General features: G+C 53.1%; 1 protein-coding gene across 1 annotated transcript in view; it reads right to left on the bottom strand.

The window, feature by feature from the left end:
* Positions 1-214: 214 nt before the first annotated feature.
* PREX1 (phosphatidylinositol-3,4,5-trisphosphate dependent Rac exchange factor 1) overlaps positions 215-22,590 on the bottom strand; it is a 104,266-nt gene continuing 81,890 nt past the window's right edge. Inside the window, 16 exon segments of the mRNA XM_023756259.1 lie at positions 215-1,762; positions 3,143-3,210; positions 3,470-3,572; positions 3,943-4,115; positions 4,736-4,802; positions 6,219-6,333; positions 6,431-6,574; positions 8,369-8,468; positions 11,306-11,526; positions 12,519-12,560; positions 13,781-13,909; positions 16,089-16,179; positions 16,339-16,421; positions 17,672-17,760; positions 19,072-19,278; positions 21,997-22,273. Of these exon segments, the coding sequence (XP_023612027.1) occupies positions 1,720-1,762; positions 3,143-3,210; positions 3,470-3,572; positions 3,943-4,115; positions 4,736-4,802; positions 6,219-6,333; positions 6,431-6,574; positions 8,369-8,468; positions 11,306-11,526; positions 12,519-12,560; positions 13,781-13,909; positions 16,089-16,179; positions 16,339-16,421; positions 17,672-17,760; positions 19,072-19,278; positions 21,997-22,273 (1,952 nt within the window). The 3' untranslated portion in view covers positions 215-1,719.

Below are 22,590 nucleotides of genomic sequence, written 5' to 3'. Positions count from 1 at the left end.
TCGGTTGTCCTCACTGCTCCTCTGCAGGGGAAAATACACACTGTCCTCGATTTACAGGAGGAAGCTGAGGCTCAGAGGGATGTCGCTGACTAGAGGTCACGGGCTCAATGACCCCGCCGTGTGGTCTTGGAGGCCTGGGCTCATTCCAACATGAGGCTGGCCACACCACCCCCCTGCCACCAGGTCGGCCCCCAAGGAACCACAGATCAAGATCTTTGTATTATAAATTGACTTTTAATAATAATAAAAAATCTATCATGAATTTAATGGAGAATCTGTACATTTTAAAGTAAACCAGTGCACGAGGCCTTGCCCTCCACGGCCCCTCTCCGTTTCCCGCCAGGCAGGTCAGGTCCTCGTTTGCATCGCGTCACCAGTGCCCAGCAACAAGCCCGCCTCTGCAGTCTAATGCTCAGGAAGGCGGCCCCCGGGGCTCAAGGGTCCAACATTCTGGGGGGGCTTCGGGAAACCCACACCTGCTCTCACCACCAGCCCAGGGCAGAACGACGCCCCTCTCTTCTGCCTCCGCTGTGACATTTCCCTGCTACTGTGCAGGAGCTCGAGGGGATGAACTGCGGAGAGGGGCCCTGGGGGGGCTTGGCGCCCAGAAGGCAGATAGGTTGTCTTCCTGTCTCCCTCCCTGGCTGGCTGAGAAGTCCCAAGCGCCCTGCCCTGAGCGAGCATCAACAAAATAAGCTACAGAAGCCACCACCCAGGGTTTCCTGTGGCCCTCTTACCTGCAGGACACACCTGCATGGGGGACCGTATCTCAGGTGGGTGGTTCAGTCCCCTCCAGTCCCTAGACCTGGCCCAGCCGCCTCTCGAACCCTTACAGCCAGTCATTCAGAGAGAGGAAAGTCATTCATTCTAATACTGACCAGCTAATAGGTACCTGTAAGCAATACCTTATGACCCTAATATTTAAAAAGATGAAATACTGACATGTTTTTGAATTTTCAATAATTTAGTTTTTCTTTTTCTTTTTAGTACTGGGGAAAGCTGTCAAGACTACCTTATGATGGTCCCGTTAGACAATACACCTTTCTTTGAAATTTAAAATGCATAATCACACAACGGGGGGCGGGGGGGGGCGGAGTCTCAAAGTAAACCATAGAGATTTCACGCCACATAAATAAAGTCAGAGCAGATCTCGTGCCCAGGGCTGACGGCTCAAGTCCCGATGGCGGTGCCGTCGGAAGCTGGTGCGGCTTCCGAGTGTCCTCTTGGTGACAGATGCTGCACCCTGTCCCTCTGTCTTCCTGGCGGAGGCCTGCTTTTCCGAGTCCACTGAGCAGGTTAGTACGGGGGGGAGTCTGGAAGCCAAGGTGAGGCGGCGGAGACACGTGTCACCTGGAATGTGGACTTAGAAGGAAACCAGGGTTTCAAAGTGCAGGTTGAGCCAGCCCGAGGGAGCCACGTCCGTGGGCCTCCAACTGCGGTGGCCATGACCTCTCCCGTGTCCCCGGGGCCCTGGCGGCACCCATCAGCTCGGTGGGTCCCCAGCACCCTTGGGTTTCTGGCGGAAGTGTGGAAACATGCGGGCCCAGGCCTATCGGCTTGCTCGTCCGAGTGGGGGCACGGCCTGTCCTTGCAGGAGGTGATGGAGAAGGCTGGGCAGGTCCTGGAGTGAGGCCTCGGATGGGCTCTGGAGCAGGCCAGCACGTGTCCTCCCAGATCCCAGCTCCAGACAACGCAGTCAAGCACCAAGCGTCTCCGCATTCAGAGGTCTCCGTCCACCGGCGGCTGGCAGAGGCGGTAGAGCCTGGCGGATGGAGGCGAAGAGGATGAGGAGGGGCCGGGGCGGGCTGGGGCCTATTATTAATATGACTTCAATCTTTACTTGAACAGGCAGTCCATGCCCAGAAAACAAAACTCAGTAGATGTTTTAAAAAACAGAGTGAAAAGTATTTATGCTGCCCCCACTTTCCCCCGGGGCGGCCTCCTCTCCACAGGCAGTCTCCGCTCCCTCCAGCCGCCCAAGGGCTTTACACACAGAGCCGGCCTGCATGTGGGGGGGGATGTGTACATGTGTGGGTGTGTACGCTTCTTCACACTAATGGTGGCAAACTAGTCACAGTGGTCTAGCTCTTGAGCTTTTTCACTTGATATAAGCTTGGGGGCCTCTCCCTGCAGGACACAGAAAGCTGCCTTGGTTTTCTGCATCGGAAGGATACTGAGTTTCACTGTCAAGTAAGAAGGAGCCACTAATGGCTTCCAAGCAAAAGAGGCAGATGTGCCGTGGGGAGAACGGCTGCGGTGACACGGACAAGACAGAGAAGCGAAGCGGTACAGTGGTTAGGAGGTTGGCCCTGGCTCAGCCTGCCAGGGTTCAGCATCCCAGCTCTGCCATTTACTAGCTGTGTGACCTCAGGCAAGATCCTTAACCTCTCTGTTCCTCCGGGGCCCCAACTGCCAACTGGGCACAAGAAGAGCATCTTGTTCACAGAGTTATTGTTTAATACAGGAAAAGATCGGAACGGTGCCTGGAGTGGGGTAAGTTAACAGATAAAAGTATTCAAAGTGAGGGTGAAAACCATAAGGTCTGCGTGGGAGCTGCCCGATCACCAGCCGTTTCCTGGCTTTGTCGATGTCCTGTGGTTACGTGAGAGCTGGGTGAAGGGCACCCTCTGTACTACTTTTGTAACTTCCTGTGAGTCAAACTATTTCAAAATGAAGTGATTTAAAAATTGTGAGCAGAACTGATAGCAAACTGGGGCAGTGGGATGGAGAGAGAAGATGGACTAATATGAGGCACTACTGGGAGAGGGGGCAGCACAGGGTACCATGAAATCAACGTGGAGAGATGATGGGGTCCTGAGGACAGGAAGCAGCCGATGGCCAGAGGGCCTGAGAGTAGCGAGGAGGCAGAGCAAGGGCCGGGGGAGGGAAATCCCATCAAATCCTTGCCCATGGCTCATTTGGGGGGCTCTGTGTCATCTTCCCAGACACAGTAGGTGCTCCTCTGGGGAGTACAAAACTAAGCATGCTTGTCACTTCCCAAAGTGGGGCCCCCATAAGTGAGAGGTGAAGCCCCATATGACTACCCAGGGGTCTGCCTGGGGTGAGGCCAGGAGTTTGATGCCAGCCCAGGTCCTGGTCTTCCCTGCGGAGAGGAGAGGAGGGAGGGGGGACAGCCACTCACCGAGGTGCGCCCTGGGGCATCTGATCCTTGACTCGCAGGTTTTTGGCCAGAATCTCCACCCTGGGGCCCTGGGAAGAAAGAACCATCGGGCTGGGACCTGCCTCTGCATGGGAGTTCAAGTTCGGGACATTTGAGCAAGCACATGTGGGGGTGCAGTGCGGAAAGGTGGGTAACAGGCCCAGAAGCAGAAGTCCTGGGCCCCTTTTAGCTGGGGAGAAGGGCCACAGGTGAGGCTGATGACTGCCCAGCCCCAGATGGCCCCTCCTCCTGCTCTCAGCCCAAGGTGCCCAGGCCAGGACGCCCTATAGCCTGGCAGGGCCGTCTCACCTGCTTCCGCATGATGTCCGTGGCCTGCATGATGCACTTGGGTAGCAGCCCGTGGCTCCGAGCCAGGATGGCCGCCTGCTCCAGGGAGACACTCAGGGTGCTCCTGCAGGGAGGGGCAAGGGGGCGGCCGGTGAGACGGGCACTTCCTGCCCACCACGTGAGGCCTCTGCGACCGCACACGCCAGGAACAGCCACCATCCGACCATCACCCATCACAGCACGGCAGGCCCTTGGCCTCATGTCCTCCTCTCCCCAGGAGAGCCCTTGCCTCTGGGCTGAGAACTGCCCCCACCCCCAGATAATTGCTGAACTCACTCCCTACCCCAGGGGTCTCCTCTCCAAGAGGACCCCCCTCCAGCACCCCACGCAAAGCCAGCATCTGACTGCTTCACTGCACCCTCTGACGCGTCAGTGTCACACAGTGACCCCTCTGCCTTTGCTCTCTGATCCTCAGTGCCCAGCTCCCAGCTCACCTCTGCATGCCCGTGCCGCACATGGCGATCTGGCAAGCCCCCAGGCGGTAGCAGAGCTCGGAGGAGACGGGGATGAGGCTAGCACCCAAGCTCCCAGCGGCACCAGGTTTGGGGTGGACGAAGGACTTCATGAGACGACAGAGCTCATCCAGAGCATTGATGGGACGAATCAGCTGTGAGGTGCACACACACATCCGGACAGTCCGAGGAGGCCCCCGCCCAGCCTTCTACCCCATCTACTCCCTCCAGTCCAGCTCAGTTACTGCAGCGTCCTCCCAGCTCCCCTCACCGGGGGTTATAGCCCATTTAACCTTCCCCAGCCCCTGCTCAAGGACCATCTGTGGCTCCCCACTGCCCCACAAGCTGGCTTTCAGTGCTCAGGATGTATTTCAGGGCTAACCTTCAAATCTCATTCTCTTCACCTGCCTGCCCAGGTGTGCCCCCAACTAAGCCTGAATGAAGTGCCCTCTCCAAACTGTCTCAACCAGCCCCAGCCCCCCTCCCCAGGAAGAACCTTCCTCCCACCCCAGCTCCTCCACTGCATGTGGAGGCAGAAAAGGGTGGTTTGCCAGTTCTGTCATCTTAATATCCTGCCAGCGAAACTAGAGACTCCCAAAGGGCCATGGCCACCACGTCTCTCGGGACCCCCAGCCTCACAATCTGAGGCCAGTACCCCCTAAACCGCTGTCAAACCTGAGGCCTGCCTGAGGCTAGGAAGTGGGTGACAGGCCCGGAGCGCAGGCCCTCGGAAAGCCACCCGAGCCCCGCCCACACAACACAGCAGGTGGCGCACCTGGTCTATCTTCACCGCCGTGGTGCTGGCATCTGTGGGCAGGTTAGACCGTTCCAGGTAAAACGCCCTGAGAGAGAAGATATGGGCTTGTGGGGGGTGTCCATGCCCCCATCCAGGCAGCCCCCACCCACTGCCGCCACAGCTCATCTGCCCGCCCACGACGCTCAGAAAGAAACGACTGAGAGCGCCTTGCACAGTTCTCCACGCTCCGTCCCTGCCACAGACCGAGGCGGGGAGCAAAAGGGGCCTCCAGGCACCCCTCAAATGCCACCTCTCCCTGATGGCCCGTCCTGGTCAGCTGGTCAGCACCTGACACCCCCCTCTCTCTAACCCCTGTCCTGCGTCTCTGTCCTCTGAATACTCTCACCACGTAACACGCTGCATCGCTTTGTTCCCTGGCTTATTGCCATCGCCCCCTCTGGAGCAGGACTCGGTAACTTTTTCTGGGAAGGGCCAAGCAGTCAGTATTTTGGGCTGCGTGGACCAGTCTCTATCAAAACCCTACTGAGCCTGGCCACTGTAGCACAAGAACAGCCGAAGACATCCATACGTAAATGAGCGCGACTGTGTGCTAATAAAACTTTATTGACAAAACGGGGGATGAGCCAGACAACTGCTGCTCTAGAATCTATGCTCCATGAAGAAGAGGCTTTATGGGCCACTGCTGACTCCTGAGCAAGCACCCAGAACAGAGCCTGGCCCACATGTGCTGAACGAAAGAAGGAATAAACGAAGGGTCAGAGATGTAATATTTTCAATATTCAACAGCAGCATGGAGCAGATTGATGGCATCGATCAATCCGAAGAGATGCCAGTTTTAATAACAAAACTGGGTGTTTTCCCTGAAAGCATCAGCTTCCATTTCCAAGTAGTAAAGCCAAACCCCAAAACAGTACAGTGCTTACCCAGCCCCTGAAGCTTGGTCTGCTGACCTTCAGCCTCCTTTCCCCAGAGGGAGAAGGTGGGGAGGAAGGGCTGGGGTGAGGGTGGGGGTAGGGAAGCTGCTTCCCTGGGTGTGAGGCTTCCTCCTGAGAATGTGGCCCTGCTCCCTCCACTTCTCTCAGGGGGCCTCCTCTCAGCAGGGCCACGCCCCTTACTCACAGGCTCAACAATCCCACCCAGCTCCCACCCCACATGAAATGAGACAGGCAGCTCCTCTCGGTTGCAAGGACCTGCTCGGAAGCCAAGCAGACCCAGTTCCAAGCTCAGTTCAGCCACCATCCAGCTCTGTGGCCTTGGGCAAGCTGGGCACCCACTCTGGGCTTCCGTTTCTCGTCTGTAAAGTGGTTTAGAATGACCACCGTGACTGTGTGAGAACCCTGATGAGCATGTGTAGGCAGAGGGCCTGGCACACAGTAGGTGCTCAGGAAAAGGCACTTTTCCCACTCCATGCTGGGGGCTGCCTGGTGCCCCTATATTCTAATACCCAGTTCCCGCAGCAGTGTCCAGATTCCTGTCCCCAGCATGTGCCCCGGGCAGATACCTGAGTTTGCGGTAATACTGCTGAACCTTCTCCAGGGACTGGGTGTTGATCTCCTGTTGCAAGTCTTCCACCACCTGGCTGCCTGGAGGAGGAGGCCCCTCTGGGTTCTCCAGGGCTGTGAAGGAAGAAGAGGGCGGGCAGGTGGTGGGGTCCCGGTGTGCTCTGAGCCTTGGGTGTCCCCTGTGGGCCCCCCTCAGCACCCCACAGCTCACCTTTCGTGAAGAGCACGGTGTGCAGCCTCAGGCTACCCCCACTCTCCAGGCGGGAGGGCAGCTTGGAGAAGTGGTAGCTGTCGAGGTAGAAGATGACCTTCAGCGCCTGCCGGCTGCCCTCAATGTGGTAGAAGACATTGGTGTCTGTGGGAGGACATGGGGGGGTGGGGGGCGGGCAGGTCACCACCCAAGCCCAGGGGAGCCCTGCCCACCTTTGTTAGGGCAGCTTCAGACCTTCCTCCAGACCTCCAGTGGGATGTCCTGTTCTCCCCACCCCAGAGGGGCAGCCTTAGACCCCCGTGCCTCCTACCTTCAGGGTGGCATCCTGGGTCACCTGTCTGCCCTCAGGCCTCCCTGCCCTCCCATCCCCCGGGGGTAGCCTCAGACAGCCCAGGCCTCCCATGCTCAGAAGAGCAGCCTCTGGCCTCCCTTTTCACCTCTTTCAACAGGTCCCAGTTCCCACTGCTCAATTCCTAGACCTGACACTGACTTTGCCCAGCTGAGCGGTTGTCAGTGTTTGTCTTCAGAGCCTCACGAATGTTTCCTGTCCTCCTCACCTGGTACCCCAGGCCTCTGCCTGCCAAATGCTGCCCTCATTTATTTACACTCAGAGGGTACAGTTTATGGGAGGCATGGTATCAACACCCTATCTGGCACCCGTGGCAGACATCATTAATCAATCACTAATGCCCCATCTGGCACCTATGGCAGACATAACTAATCAATCAATAGTTCTCCCTAAGCCCAACTTTGCCTATTGATAGGACTGACCATCAATTCCAATTGGCATCTAAAACAAAATCTATTGTCCCTCTAAATTTTCACACATTCTCAACAGGGTGAAATCACCCCTAAAGAGATGAAAATTGCTTCTTGAGGCAATGGCCCCAAAAGAAAGGACTCTTTTTATGTATAAAGCACAGATACACATACAGTACCTAAACAGACATATAGTATATCCGTGGTATTAAAATGTAATGGGGTTGCAGCAATTAGGAAAAAACTAAACCGACTCCTTACGGAGGTGATAATTTTTTAAAAAGTTGAGAATCACTGACCTAGAGCAGTGGTTCCCAAACGAGTGTGCTTCAAACCCGCCCAGTCCCTGTCAACACAGGTCTATGGGCTCCACTTCCAGGTCTGGGATGGGGCCTGAGGATTCGCCTTTCTAACGAGGTCCCAGTGGCTGCAGGTCCAGGGACCACACTCATAGAAAAGTGGCAACAGATCCCAGCCCAGTGGTCCTCAATCCTGGCTGTACCTCACAGTCACCTGGAAAGCTTTTCTAGAACCCCAATGCCCACGATCCACCCCACAGAGTGACTCCACCGGCCAGGGCTGAGGCTGGGATGGGGATCGGTGTCTTTGAATACCAGCAGCTGGGCTGAGACCTGCTGGGCGGGCCCGTGGGCTTCAGGAGGCAGGAGCCACGGCCATATTTCTCCACGGTGGCCTCAGAATTGAAAACTGTGCCTGACACATATCATGTGCTCATAATTAGGGGTGTGTGGATGGGTGGAGAATGAGTGGATGAATGGGCTGGTAGGTGGGTGGGGGATGGATAGGTGGGATGGTGGATGGGGATGGATAAGTAGAGGGATGAATGGGTGGATGAATGGTGGGCAGGTAGAGGGAGCGAGGAAGGGAGGGAGGGACTTAATTGCGCTATAAATTCTTAGAAAATATTAACAAGTCTTCACCCCAATAACGGATATCTCTAGAAATTTTAGTAAGAACTGGGTACTGGTTGTTCCCCCCTTTTAAGAGCTTCTGGAGACAATGGGGTTTATACAAAAATATACCCTCTTTTTCCATGTATGTTGAGAGCATGAGGTTTGAAAGTATTGGGTCCCAGGTCGGCCTTGGGCAGTTGGCCTGGGGGCAGGGTGGTCCCCAACGCAGTTCCCCGACTCATGTTGGGAGCGGGGAATCACTCACTGGCCACGTAGTTCTCGTCCTGCTGCTTGAAGGAGAAGGAGACGTTGTCCAGCTCCGACAGGGTCACCCAGAGGTCCTCCAGCATGGTCCGTTCCTCCTTCTGCAGGAGGGAGACGGGAGGAGGAGTGTCAGATGCCACCCCTGCCCCAGGGTTCACTTCAAGATGCTGTGACTCAACACCAGCCGACACACTCGCTGTGGGCCTACCAGGCACCAGGCTCCGCTGGGCTCTCAGGGGCCGGATGTGAAATCGGGTTCCCTTGTCCTGAACCTGCCAAGGCTAGAACCCAGCTCTGCTCTAATGTGCCGGGTGGCCCTCTTGCGCGGACCGTCCAGCAATCCAACTCAACCATCTCAAACGTGGCACGCCCCCAAAAGTCCTTCTTTTCCTCCTCACACCCCTGCCGTGGGCCCCATCTCAGCACAGAGCCCTAAACTTTGACCGCAAGGACTTCTTGATTTCTCTCTCCGCTCACCCTATACACTGCCCATCTCCAAGTCCTGATAGGCTGACCTTCAAAACATACCCCAGATCCAGCATCTCCCTCAACCCTCCTCACCACCCCCAACACAAGACCCCCGTCTCCAGAGGACACACGAGCCTTTTCACAGGCCCCCCTATGCCACCCTTCCCCGGACACGGGGCAGCCAGGGGTAAAACCGGAGATGCAGAGGGAGAGGGCAGCCTAGGGATTACCAGATCTACAGGCAGACTCCTGGGGTTGCCCTGTGACTGCTGCTCAAAGCCTCTGAACCCTCCCTCTGCTTCCAGAATAAAGTCCTAGGCCCTATAGACGTGGCCCTGCTGACATCATACCCTGATCCCCCCCTGGCCTGCTCCCCTCCAGCCACACTGGCCTGTTTGGGACCTTTGCACATGCTGTTCCCTCAGCCCAGCACACTCTTCCTCGGACCATTTACCTAGCGGGCTGTCTTGGTACGCAGGTCTCAGCTCAAACATCACCTCCTCAGAGAGGACATCTCTGACCATTTAAATCCAAAGAAACGTAATCACCTTCTAAGTCTTCTGTATAACTACCTCCTGTCCGTCTCTCCTCCCTCTTCCTTCCTTCCTTCTTTCCAAACTGCTTCCCCCAACTAGAAAGTGAGCTTCCGACACCCTGTGCCCAGCTCCGAGCCCGGCACCTGGTGGTGACGGGTGAGTTAACGCACTGGGCTCTGGTCTGAGGACAGACGGTGAGGGCTGAGTGTTCCTGGGGCCTTTCCAGGCCCGGGTGGCACTTTCCAGGAACCAGGAGAAAGCGATGTGTGTGCCAAACGGGCCAGCAGAGGGCGCCCCTAGGCCACGCTTTCCCAACAGCCAGCAGTTGTGGCTTTCAGCCCTGCCTGGGAAAATGTCTAGGAAGCTGTAGAGCAGCGGTTCTCAACCTGTGGGTCGCGACCCCTTTAGCGGTCGAACGACCCTTTCACAGGGGTCGCCTAAGACCATCCTGCATATCAGATATTTACATGACGATTCATAACAGTAGCAACATTACAGTTATGAAGTAGCAACGAAAATAATGTTATGGTTGGGTCACAACATGAGGAACTGCATTTAAAGGGCCAGAAGGTTGAGAACCACTGCGTAGAGGTTGGGGAGCTCCCGACTGGGAACATGGGGTGCAGGACCAAACAGTACAGAGAATTGCTGCAGGCTTCATTTCTGGGGGACATCGGCTCTGGGCCCCAGCACCCTTAAATGATGAGTCCTGGGTTCTGCCTCCTGGGGGCCAGCAGAGAACTGGACCTGCTTCTGAGCCCTGAGTGACAGGACAGTGGGATCAGAGATAAAAAGGAGATGCAGAGAAAGCAGGGCAACCTAGGGGCAGGAGGGCCTAGAGTTAGACCCCCAGAGTTCAAACCTGGCTGCCTGGGCCTCAGCGTTCTCATCCCTAAAACGTGGGAAGTGAAAACCCTGCCTCGGAGCTAGTGCCAGGATTAACTGAGATGCTGTCTGCACCAAGGAATTCCACCTGGATTATTACAAAAGCCAGCTCACTGGCCGCCCGGCTGCTGCGCTTGCCCTCATGGCCTTCCCCACCAAGGAGCACGAGTGGTTCTTACAGTGTCAAAGTCAGATCCCATCCCTTCTCTGCTCGAAACCTTCCCATGGCTCACACCCACTCAGAGGACCAGCCAAAGTCCTGCAAGTCCCCACAGTCTGACCCCAGTCAATTCTCAAGCCTCACCTCCGCCTGCCCCAGCGTCTTCCGCTCTATCCATAGGGCCACCTTGCAATTTCTCAAACACTGCCTCAGGGCCTCTGCATCTGCTATTCTCTCTGCCTGAGACTTCCCCCAGAATCCTCATGGCTCACTCCCTCTCCTCTTTCAGTTCCTGGGCAGATGCCACCTTCTTAGTGAGGCCCTCACTGGCTACCTTAGTGAAACTTTCCATTGCTGTCGCCCCATCTTTTCCTGTCCCCTTCCCTGCTTAATTTTTCTCCTTAGCTTTCATCACTATATAGGAGGGTTTCTCAAGTGTGACACTATTGACATTTCGGGCCAGAAAATTCTCAGGGGAGTGGGGACCATCCTGTGTGTTGTAAGATGTTCAGCAGCATTCCTGGCCTCTACACACCAGACACTAGTAGCACCTTCTCTCCCCTCCTTGTGACAACCTAAAATGTCTCCAGACAGTGCCAAGTCCCCTAGGAGGTAAAACTACCCTGGTTGAGAACCACTGGTCTATATCACTTATTTTACTTATTTATGTCTATCCCCCCCCACCCCCCACTAGGATTTAAGATCCCTGAGTACAACTCTGTGCTTGGCCCATAGCTGATCCCCAGTGCCCATAACAGTGGCATACAGTAGGTGCTCAATAAACAGCTGCTGAATGAACCAGTAGGTGAGTGAGCGAGAACCTGAGTGAGTAAGCAGGAGCTCTCCTGCCCAGGCTCCCAGGGCACTCATCCCGCTTCCCCTCACTCACCACAGTGGCTGGCGACAGCAGGGACTGGCAGTGCAGGAGGACGCCGGTGGCCGCCACCTGCTCCAACCACTTGCGGCTGGCATCCCGGCTGCTCTCCTCGTACTCGCCGTTGTTGTTGTAGCGGTAGCTGAGCGCTGCCAGGAGCTGCTCAGAGAAGGTGCACACCGCGGCCACCAGGGCCTGGCAGAAGATGGTGTCCCTCCGCAGCTGCAGCTCCGTGTCTGGAGAGCGGGGATGGGCTCGCTGGGCAGGTGCTCCTGCCCCCAAGCCCCAAAGCCCAGGCCCAGAACCAACCACCAGCCCCAGCAGGCCAACCATCTGGGGCCAGCTCGCCAAAAATCAATCCCAGCCACCAAAAGCCAACCCCACAACGATCAATTCTCCAAAAGCAAGCCAATTTACTGAAAATCGCAACTCTCTCATTGATCCATCTGCCTTGTGATTTTCCCTGAGGCTTTCCCAAAACCTTACTCAGTTGTTTCTCCATTGGTTAGGGGATTGCTCAACCTTGACTGGCAGGACAGCAATGACGCCAAGCATGTCTGCCAAGCTCCATGCTTTAAGAAATGCCGTTTACCATTTTCTCTATTTTTGAGAAGCCTCTTCCTGCCTCCCTTTCCTTGCCCCTGTCCTGACGTGGTTTGCAGAACTGGCTAATTTCAGGCAATCATTCATCCAGGGCCCGATCCTCTGGAAGGAATTATTTCCAATGACTGGCTCTAGTCAACTGATTTTCAGAGACCAATTTTGACCTAGATCTTATTTTAGCTGCCACTTGGCGGAGAATTTCTGGAAAGAAGGGAGGGACAGAGAACACCTTCCAGCTTCCCCGAGCCCACCATCTGCCCTTCCCTCCTCCCCATTGTCGGCCGGGTAGAAGTCCCATGTGGGGCTGAGGACTTGACTGGTCATCAGTCCTCTGTCTCCTGTCCTCGGGCCTGGGAGGTGGCAAGACACAGGGCTCCAAGACCCTGAGACTTGGCCCTGGACTCAAGAGGAGGAAGAACACGAGGTCTAAGGAGTTCTGGGTGCAAGAGCCACAGAGTCACTCCCTCCCCCGGGTCCAGGCCCTGATGACCACGAGAATATCAACCTCGGCCGGCAGAAGCGGCCTCGCTGGGCTGCCGTCATGAGCACCACTGCCAGCCAGGATGCCCTCCCCTGGATATGCCTCTGTGCCCATCACAGAGAGCTGCTGCTTCAAAGCCCTCACCTGTGCATTTCAGCAAGGCCAGGAGCAGCTGGTTCTTCCCATCTGGAAGGGGAAGCAGAGAAAAAGAATGAGCTGAGAGGTTAGCACAGATTCGAGCAGAGCTGGGCCCTCCCAGAAGGCCAAGGCCCAAGCCCCAAGCCCTGCGCAGGGACGCTCTGAATATGAACAGTTGCGCTAAAGAAGCTCCGATTGAATATTGAGTGAATTCCAGAAACCCTCAATTTCCAGGGGATGGAACCCCAACTGCTAGCTGTACCCCAACTGTTTACATACACCCACCAAACAGAGACGGAAACCAGCCCCTCCAACTCCCGGGCCAGAGCCCCCAGCCCACACCTTGCACATGCATGTGGACACACGCTTATATGCTTACACGTTCATGCAAGCACACGGGCGCGTATGCACAGTCTACACAGCCACAGCCCTGCACCCGCATAGACAAAGCTCAGACCTTCTGAACACAGGCCTAACATCCTGGTCTCTTTCCTTCAAAAAAAGGCTCTTAGGCCCAGAAGGGGTTTAAAAGAAAAATCTGAAAGGCCAACTCAGGCGCTGTTCCTGGGGGATGGCTCTGAAGCTTGGCCCCTCTGGCTGTCCTGGTCAAATGTCTCCTGGCCTAGGGTCCTTCTAAGCCAGGATCCCGGACTCAAATGATGCCAAGGGTCAGGCAGGCAACTGTGTGAGGCAGACACCAGGAAGCAGGCAGTGATGAGGACTGTTGTGAACTGGAAGTCACCCCTCTCCCATCTAAGACGGCAGCTGCCACTCATCACCCAAGTGACTGTAGGAACTGCAGGCCTGTTAATGCCAGATCCCCTGACTGTTCAGGAGTAGCCAGAAATCTAGATTGTTATGTGACATCTCAGATAATGAAGCACTGGCAACCGATTCACTTTTTTTTATGCTATATCATCAAAGCTCATCGGTGGGCCCAAGTCTGATCAGGGGACACCCAGCTTGTGGCCTTGATAATAAATAAAAGGAACTGAATTAAATCTACAATTTCTGAAAAAGAAGGGGTAAGTTCAGCCTTCTCAGCCTCCTGACTCTGCAAGGAAGCCCCGGGCACCCCAAATCAGACGTTCCTTAATCATGTGCCTGTACACGGTTCCAGGGCTCTGCCCAGGGCAGGGCCATGAGTCCTCTTCCCCACCCCCACAACCCCTGGACATGGAGATGGACCCACTCTTGACCCTTCCACATTCCACACTAAGAATCAACAGCCACAAACCCGCCACGTTACCCTTCCCTGCCCAACTGACCTTCCACGTATTTCTGAATGTTGTCCACTAGGGTCTTGATGGAGTTGGGGAGGTTCCAGGGGTCCTCCTGGATGCTGATCTGGATCAAGCTCCGGCCACGAATTGTACACTCTTCTTTCTGTTTGAACTCTGGGGCAGGAAAGTGATATGAGGGCAGGAAAGGGGCAGAGTCGCTTTGGAGAACAGTGGCACAAAGGCCTATGTCCCATCATCAGATTCCAAGGCTCAGAATCCAAGAGCAAGGATGCTGGCAGGACTCGGGTACTATCTGGTCCATGGAGGGCAAATACATGGCAAATGTGCTACTGATTCATAGTACCACACCCATGGCAGACATCACTCATCAATCTTAGCACACCGTCCTGCTAGTTGAGGTGTAACTCCTCACCACTGATACCAATCCAGTGCAGACATCACAAATCAATCACTGCATTCTCGTCTCCTAAGCTTGCAGACATCACAAATCAATCAATGCATTCTCTTCTCAGGTACTACCTCCACATAGCCACGCCAATCAAGCTGGCACATGACTAAGGAACCTTTAACCTTTTCCCTATACAGAGGAGGAAGCCCAGGCATAGAGTGGGGAGGTGTCTTGCCTAAAGTCACATAGCTGAGTTGTGACAGAGCTGAGACTTGAACCTGACCCTGGCAGACATAGGCCCCTGTTTCTTGGGCCTCTTCCCTGCAACAATGCCCAGAGTTTCTGAGATATTTATGGTTCTGGTTCCTCTGGGCTTGATGTTTCTGCTTTCTGAGGTCTGATCCTGGAAGAGATGATCCTGAGACAGCAGGAGGGGTAGCTGAGCTAGGGCAGCCCAACTCTCCACACTTCCTACCCTCATTTAGGAGCAACTGCCTGTTTCTTTTCCTATCTCCTGCACCCAACTGGGAGCTCCTGGAGGTCAGCGCAGTGTCACATTCATCTCAGGGCCTCCAGTGCCCAGCACAAGGTCTGGCACAAACTGGTTCCTGGAAATTATTTACTGGATGGATAGCTTCATGGATGGATGTGTGGGGAGTGTATGCATGGATGGATGGATGAGTGGCTAGATAGATGGTAGATGGATGGGTGGATGAGTGGGGAGTGGATAGATGGATGAGTGGATGGATAGATGGTGGATGGATGGGTGGGTGGATGGATGGATGGATGAGTGAGGAGTGGATAGATGGATGGATGGGTGGGTGGGTGGATGGATGGGTAGGTGGGTAGATGGGTAAATGGGAGGAAAGGTGGGTTGGAGGACATACATGTCAATTTTTTTTCTCTCAATCATGTCAAGAAGTAAGTCCCAATTTGGTGGGTGAGTCCTTAACACTTCTTTACTGATCCTTCTCATGAGGGAGGAGCAAAGCACTCTGGGCAGGCAGCAGACCCTGACTGCAGTATGATGACATTTTTCGTGGCTGTTTCCATTGAGTTTATCACAGTCGTCGTTATTTCATGGCATGTTATACAGGTTTTCCATATATGGGGAGTTTAAAACGTTCCTTACAAAATTACATCTTTTAAAGGGGATCACTTTTTCAATGAAGTTATGTCAATAATAATGCAGGCAGAAAATGAATATCCTTTTTAAAAATATAAAGACGTAGGTAGATTCTGTGAATGTGAGTTACATGATGGAGGCAGGCTGAAGGCCCCCAGGGTTGGTGAATTGTGCTCCAGTCCCTCCCTTCCTGTTACAGACGGGACGACAGAGGCCCAGAGAGGCTCAGGGACCCACCCAGGGGTCCACAGATTTTTTTCTGTAAAGAGCCAGGTAGTCCGGCCAGCGTGGCTCAGTGGTTAAGTGTTGACCTATGAACCAGGAAGTCATGGTTCAATTCCCATTCAGGGGACATGCCCAAGTTTCAGGCTCAATCCTGGTGGGGTGTGTGCAGGAAGCAGCCGATCAATGATTCTCATCATTGATGTTTCTATCCCTCTCTTTCTCTTTTCTTTCCTCTCTGAAATCATTAAAAATATTTTTTAAAAGAGTCAGGTAGAAACTGCTTGAGACTTTGCAGGGCTTACGGTGTCTGTCATGTGTTCATTTATTCTATTTTGTTTTTATTCCTCTTTATAAGTGAAATATCATTCTCGGGTCACAGTCTGTACAGAACCAGGCTATGGGTTGGATTTGGCCTGTGGGCTGAACTTGCTGACCCCTGGACGAGCCCTTAGCCATTGGGCAGGAGAGGGGCAAGGCCGAGAGTGTGAGCCCGGGCCCTGCCCCCCGTCGGCACCCATTCCCCATCCTCGCCGTCTCCTTGTTAGATGCTGGATGTCATGCCCAGCCCTGCAGAGGGGCGCCCCTGTGCTCACCTTGCAAGCAGTGGTCCATAGGGAAATGCTTGGTCTCTTCAAAAGCCCTGCTCATGACTGGCCCCTTGAGGAGTGCGTGGATGGAGTCCACCTGGTGGCAGGAGGCTCGAGGTCAGTGTGGCTCCTGTGGCCTCCAGGTTGCAGCGACCCTGGATTCCCAGCGCCTGACCCAGGTTCTGGCTTATGGGTTCTCACCCCGGGTGACGGGAGAGACCCACGGTCCGGCCAGGGGTGGGAACAAAGGTCCCACCTGGTTAAAGAGATGCTCCAGGCAGCCGTGAAGCTTGTCCTGCTTGTCTGACGGGATCCGCATATCACAAGGCAGCTCGTCCCCTGGCCAGAGGAAGAAGCCACAGCCATCAGCAAACTGTTTCCGACCCATCTCACACCCGCCCAACCTCCTCCCCAGGAGGCTACGTCGCTGCAGAGCTCCAACCCACAGTGGATTTGGAGTCTGACAGATCGGGATCCTGGCTGTGTGACACCAGGCAAATTTCTTGACCTCTCTGAGCCTCAGTTTCTTCACCTTCAAAATGGGCAGCAGGAACTAAAGCATTACACAACTGTAAGTCATTGTTCTTCCTCCCGAGACTCTGCGAATGAGGAGACGGCGAGCCAGAGAGAAGGAGCTGGACCCCAAGTCTCCGACCCATCCCCCAGCTGCTTCCGTTCAAGCAGCCGCCACACGGAAGCTCCTTCCTCAAACCTCCCCAGGGGTAGTTTTTATAGCCGAATATCTTATGTGATGAAATATTTATCTAAAGTTCAGCAATATCTTCAACGTTACTTGTGCTTCTCTTTCTTCTGTTAAATTGGAAAAAAAATTGAAATTAAATTTTTATGCCCAGACGACCACTGGAAGGTCACACAACGCAGCTGTGACCGTGGGAGCTGGGGAACTGGGAGACGGGGTTGCCAGGGGGAGGGAGGCCTGTCACCACCCGCCCTCTCGTGCCTTTTCAATTATGAAGCAAGTGGATTTATAGCCTATTCACAGAATAAAACATTTAAAAGCTGAAATCAATGAAACTAAAATCAAAGCAAATTTCAGTCTTTCAGAAAAAGTTGTAAGTTCAGGATGATCTAATTTATAGAGTACAATGTCTGTCTGTCTGTCCACCCAGCCATCACCCACATGTCCATCTGTGCAGACTGTGCTCACCAATGGTCTCCACACGTGACGGTTGGTCATTTCTGGGGGTTCTGACTTACTGTCATGTACTTCTTCTGAACTTTCCTATGTCGTCTGAATTTTTGGTTTGAGCACGTGTCATGGAAACCACCAAGTCGCCCTATTTTAGTGACGTCAGAGCAACTCATCGCAATCTCTAAGGCATCATGTATGTTTTCATGTGTTCCGTGTCCCATGACATTCGTGGAGAACGTCAGCTCCACGAGGCCAGGATCTTTTGTTTGGTTCCTTGTTGTGATCCCAGCACAACATAGGTGCTCAATAAAATGTGCTGAATGAGTGAATGAAAGGAAAGGCACTACCAGACTAAAAAACATCGGATAAGATAACACCGAGTAAAGTGCAATAAAATAAACAAAACCAAGTCCCGCTGGGGACCCCCTGCACTCACCAGACCCCATCTCGTCGCTGCCCAGGTAGGAGCTGTTACTTCTCACGCTGGTGTAGGACAGGACGGAGTCCCGATTGCTGTTGCACTCGCTGCGAAGGGGCAGAGAGGAAGACAGGAGTCACCCTCCAGCTCACACCCTCTGGTCCCGGCACCCAGAACCCACTTTCTGAGTGTAGACAAAATCCCTAGCTCCTCAGAGGACAACTGGTCCAGAAAGGGTGCCAGAGACGGGGAAGGCTGACCTGAAGGATTTTCTGATGGTGGAGAAACATTTCTCGGCCCCGCACAGAAACGCAGGAATAGTAAGAAGACAGTTTTTTTGCTTTTATTTGGGAGTAAACTTCCGTCACTCCCCTCATGGGAGAAGCCTGGTTCCTGGACACGTGTGCACATGCCACCCTCGACCACACGGTTCCGTGTTCGTCTCCCCAGCCTGGCTGGGAACCTCCTGAGGACAGGACCGTGTTCTCTTAGCTTGTGTCCCAGGAACTCAGAAGGTATGGAAATCAAAAACCACAACCCTGAAATTCTTTCCTTCACCTTTTTGAAAATTAAAGGAAAAATCGGAAGACCCAAACACGTCAGACTGGAAACCCAGAGAGATGGGGAAACCTCGGACTGTGGATACGAGGCGCCGGGAACATCTGCCTATACAGAAACTCCGCCAGAAACACGGGCCAGTCAGACCCCCTCGGAGACTGACAGACACGAATGCCGGGAGGCTGGGGCGAAGGTCATTCATGTCAAATTCCAGCCATTCTGTATTTTGCCCAAAACAACTGAAGCGCCCTCCAAGCTTCTACTCTCCCCACGCGATCAAATGTTACAGAACCTCCCCCTGGAGCCCACGGCGCTGTTTATTTGTGGTAAGGACTTCCACTCACCCACCACATGGTTTATTACAGGAAATTGAATTTTTAGTCCATTTAACCCACTAATTAGGACTTCACTGATCTTGTTATAATTAACTTTACGCAGTCGAAAAAAAAACACAAAAAAAAATACTCAGACCCTCTCAGAGTGAGGAGGGAAAAAACTGCCTTCCTCCTGGGATCAAGTAAAAATAAAGTGCTTGTTGCAGAAACCATGTAAGTTTTAAGACACACCACAGATCTCGACTTTTTCTCTGACCGCATTCCATCAGCGTGCGCAGAGCAGCCCCGGAGCAGAATGGACGGGTGATGGCCACAAGGGGGCAGAGCCCACAAGGGGGCAGAGCCTGCAACGTTAGCGTTGGGGGCTTAGATAACCCCCAGAACCCATGGCTTAGCAACAGTGCCCCATCCCACTGCTTCCTGGAAAATGTCCCTCTAATTCTGACTTTACCACAGGTCAGTGGCCTCAACCGTCCCACTGGCCACCCATGTCAAACCCCAGATGACGCCCACAAGTGCCCCCACCTGTAGGAGTCACGGTAGCTCATGGTGTCATGACCTGAGTCCTCCTGATCCTCCTCAGACACCTTGAAACACACTTTCTTGATGCCCCCGTGGTCGGTCCTGTCCATCTCGCTCTCTTCGTTGACCAGTGGGGAGGACGAGGTCTCCTCAGCCAAGGGCGGATGGCAGGACCCTCCCGAGGTGGGCTCCGTGATGGTGGACAGCAGCCTGTGGGAGCAAAGACTTTGAACTCAAAGGCACACACCGGTGGTTTTAATGGCCTTCATGGAGGCTCCAGGCAAGGTCCTGATCTCAGGCCTCACCTCTGACCCTAACAGAGGAAGCCATCAAATGCTGCGTTCCCATCCCTGAGAATCCCACTAGCAACTCCGCAGGAGCACTTATACCGTCCCTCCTGTAGGGGGCATGAGAAACAGCGGTTCTTTATTTCCTGGCCAAGCTACACAAGGTTCAAGGGCATAGAACACGACTGGGAAAGTTGCTGCAGAGGTTCAGAGAGCACATCTTTTCGGCGTTGTAGGCCATGCGATCTCAGTTACAACTACTCAACTTTGCCGCATTCATGTGAAAGCACCACAGACAACATGGGAATGAATGCGCATGGTTGTGTTCCAGTGAGACTTTATTTTAAGACAATGAGGCAGCGGGCTGGATTTGGCCCACAGGCCATAGTTTGTCAGCCCGTGGCACAGAGTATCATTAATGGTCAAGTGCATAGGTTTTTAAAACAGACAGACCCCAGATTCAAATCTCGACGCTGCCACTTGCTAGCTTAGAGACCTACGGCAAATTATTTAACCTCTCTGAGATGTGGTTTCCTCATCTGTACAATGGAGTAATATCAGCAACTATGTCCCAGGCTGGTATGAAAATTAAGGGAGTTAAAATATGTACAGTGCTTAGAAGAGTGTCTGGTACCTTGTATGTGAGCAATAAACCCTGGCTGATGAAATCCTATTACATCTCAATGAGGTCAGTATTATGATCAGCTCCATTTTACAAATGAGGAAATTGAGGCTCAGAGAAATCAAGAGACTTGTCCAAGGTCACACACCTAATACATAGCAGGGCCAGGATTCAAACCCAGACTCTCCTGTCTCAAACCCCTACATTATTTTTTCTTTTATCACAGACAATTTCCATTATACAAGAAAGTAGAAGGAACCGTATGAAGAATGCCAGGCACGCATAGCCAGCTTCAACAATGGCAACTCAGGGTTCATTTTAGTTTCCTCAGTCTTTCCCGTTGCTCTTTCTTTTTCTGGAGTATTTAAAACCTAGCTAAGCCCTAGCCGGTTTGGCTCAGTGGATAGAGTGTCGGCCTGTGAACTGAGGGGTCCCAGGTTCGATTCCGGTCGGGGGCACATGCCCAGGCTGTGGGCTCGATCCCTAGTGGGGGACTTGCAGGAGGCGGCCAATCCATGATTCTCTCTCATCATGGATGTTTCTATCTCTCTCTCCCTCTTCCTTCCTCTCTGATATCAATAAAAATATATTTTTAAAGAAACACAAAAACCTAGCTAAGCTATCATAAATTTCCCCTATAAACACTTCCCTATGTGTGTCTAGCACATAGGACTTTCTTTTAAAGCAATGGTTCTCAACTAAGGGTGATTCTGCACCTCCCAGAGGAAACATTGAGCAACTCAACATACTTCCTGAGGGGCAGACATTTGTCAGTGTCCAGAGACATTTGTTAGTTGTCACAACTGGAGCGGGACAGGGGTGGGGGGAAATACTGCATCCAATGAGCAGAGGCCAGGGATGCCGCTAACTACCTTACACTGCACACCACACCGCAAAGATGGTGTCCTTAATGTCAAGGCTGAGAAACACTGTTTTGAACCTAACCAGACGGCCGTTACCATACCTACCAAATCAGTAATTCCTTAACACCATCTAGTATCCAGTGCATGTTCAAATACCCCTGGTTGTCTGCACAGGGTCTTTTCACAGATGGTGTGTTAGAAACACAACCCTAGCCAGGTCCAGACACTGCATTTGGTTGGTATGTCTCTTCTCTAACAGATCCTTCTCCTCCTCCTCCCTGGACCTGCTCCCCACCCCAACCCCCATCAGCTATTTCCATCTAGAATCACCCTCCCTCTGGATTTGGCCACTTGTGTCCCCGGGGTGCCATGTCACCATCCTCTATCCCAGGAGTTCTCAACCTGGGGGTCGAACGACCCTTTCACAGGGGTCACCTAAGACCATCGGAAAACACATATATAATTACCCATTGTTTTTGTGATTAATCACTATGCTTTAATTATGTTCAATTTGTAACAATGAAAATACATCCTGCATATCAGATGTTTACATTACGATTCATAACAGTAGCAAAATTACAGTTATGAAGTAGCAACGAAAATAATTTTATGGTTGGGGGTCACCACAACATGAGGAACTGTGTTAAAGGGCCGCGGCATTAGGGAAGTTGAGAACCACTGCTCTATCCTCCACATCCTACAGTTGAGTAGTGAGACCTAGCTCTTTGATTCGAGAACAGTGCCATTTCTGTTGGCGAGAACACTTTGTAGGTGGTGCTGTGTGTGTGCCCCTGTTGCATTACACCAAAAGGGACACCATCTCTCTTTCTGTTAAAGTTCCAAAGTCCCCCAAACCTTTTCCAAATAGTTTCAGCCTCTGCTAATGATTGCTGCCTACATCTATCATTTCCTTAGAGCAGTGGCTCTCAATCAGGAGTGATTTTGCTCCCGTCCCCCTAGGGGGTATTTAGCAATGTCTGTCACGGCTGGGGAACAGAGATGCTCCTGGACTCTAGGGATGCTCATAAATTGCCTATGATGTACAGGGCAGCCCCCACTACAAAGAATCCGGACTCTCTCTCTCTCACACATACACACACACACACACACACACACACACACACACACTCAATTCCTTCTTGGGGTCAGGGCTCACCTGTTGATCTGGGTGACATACTGTTTCATCTCCTTCAGGGCCACATCCAGTTTGGTAAAGAGCTGCAGATAGGCGTCCTGGATCTCACGGTCCTCCTGCTTGAGGAGAAAGCTCAGACCCCGGTCCTCTGGGCCCAGGGCCCCATTGGCTGGCCCAAAGCTGCTGTCACGGGGACTTTGGCATTGAGGGTCCCCATCCACAGCAGGCAGGCACTTCCAGGATGGGGCAGCCATGGTGGTGATGCAGTGCTGGGTGTAGGACATAGGGTTCAGGTGGCCTACATGGATAAAGGAAGAGCTCACTTGGAAACCATGCCCAGACACCCACAACCCCCTTTGCTAGAAGTATATAATCCATTTCTAGGATTCCCAATAAATACGAGAATTTTCCCTTTTAAATATTATTTTAATCCCCTAGATTCCTTCAAGACAAAAGTTTTGGTTTAGTGTTAATATGCCTTTAACTACTGTGATCTTTTCCTGCCTGGAATGCAGACGTGATGATTGGTACTCTAGCAGCCATTCTATACCATGAGGCATCCTTCAGGATGAAAGCCACCTCTACACCATAGAGATGATGGTGTAGGCAGATAGG

Source organism: Myotis lucifugus, unplaced genomic scaffold (genome assembly GCF_000147115.1).
Source record: "Myotis lucifugus unplaced genomic scaffold, Myoluc2.0 scaffold_90, whole genome shotgun sequence".
NCBI lineage: Eukaryota > Metazoa > Chordata > Mammalia > Chiroptera > Vespertilionidae > Myotis > Myotis lucifugus.
The sequence above is the reverse complement of the archived record's forward strand: the minus strand, read 5'-3'. Positions and strand labels throughout refer to the sequence as shown.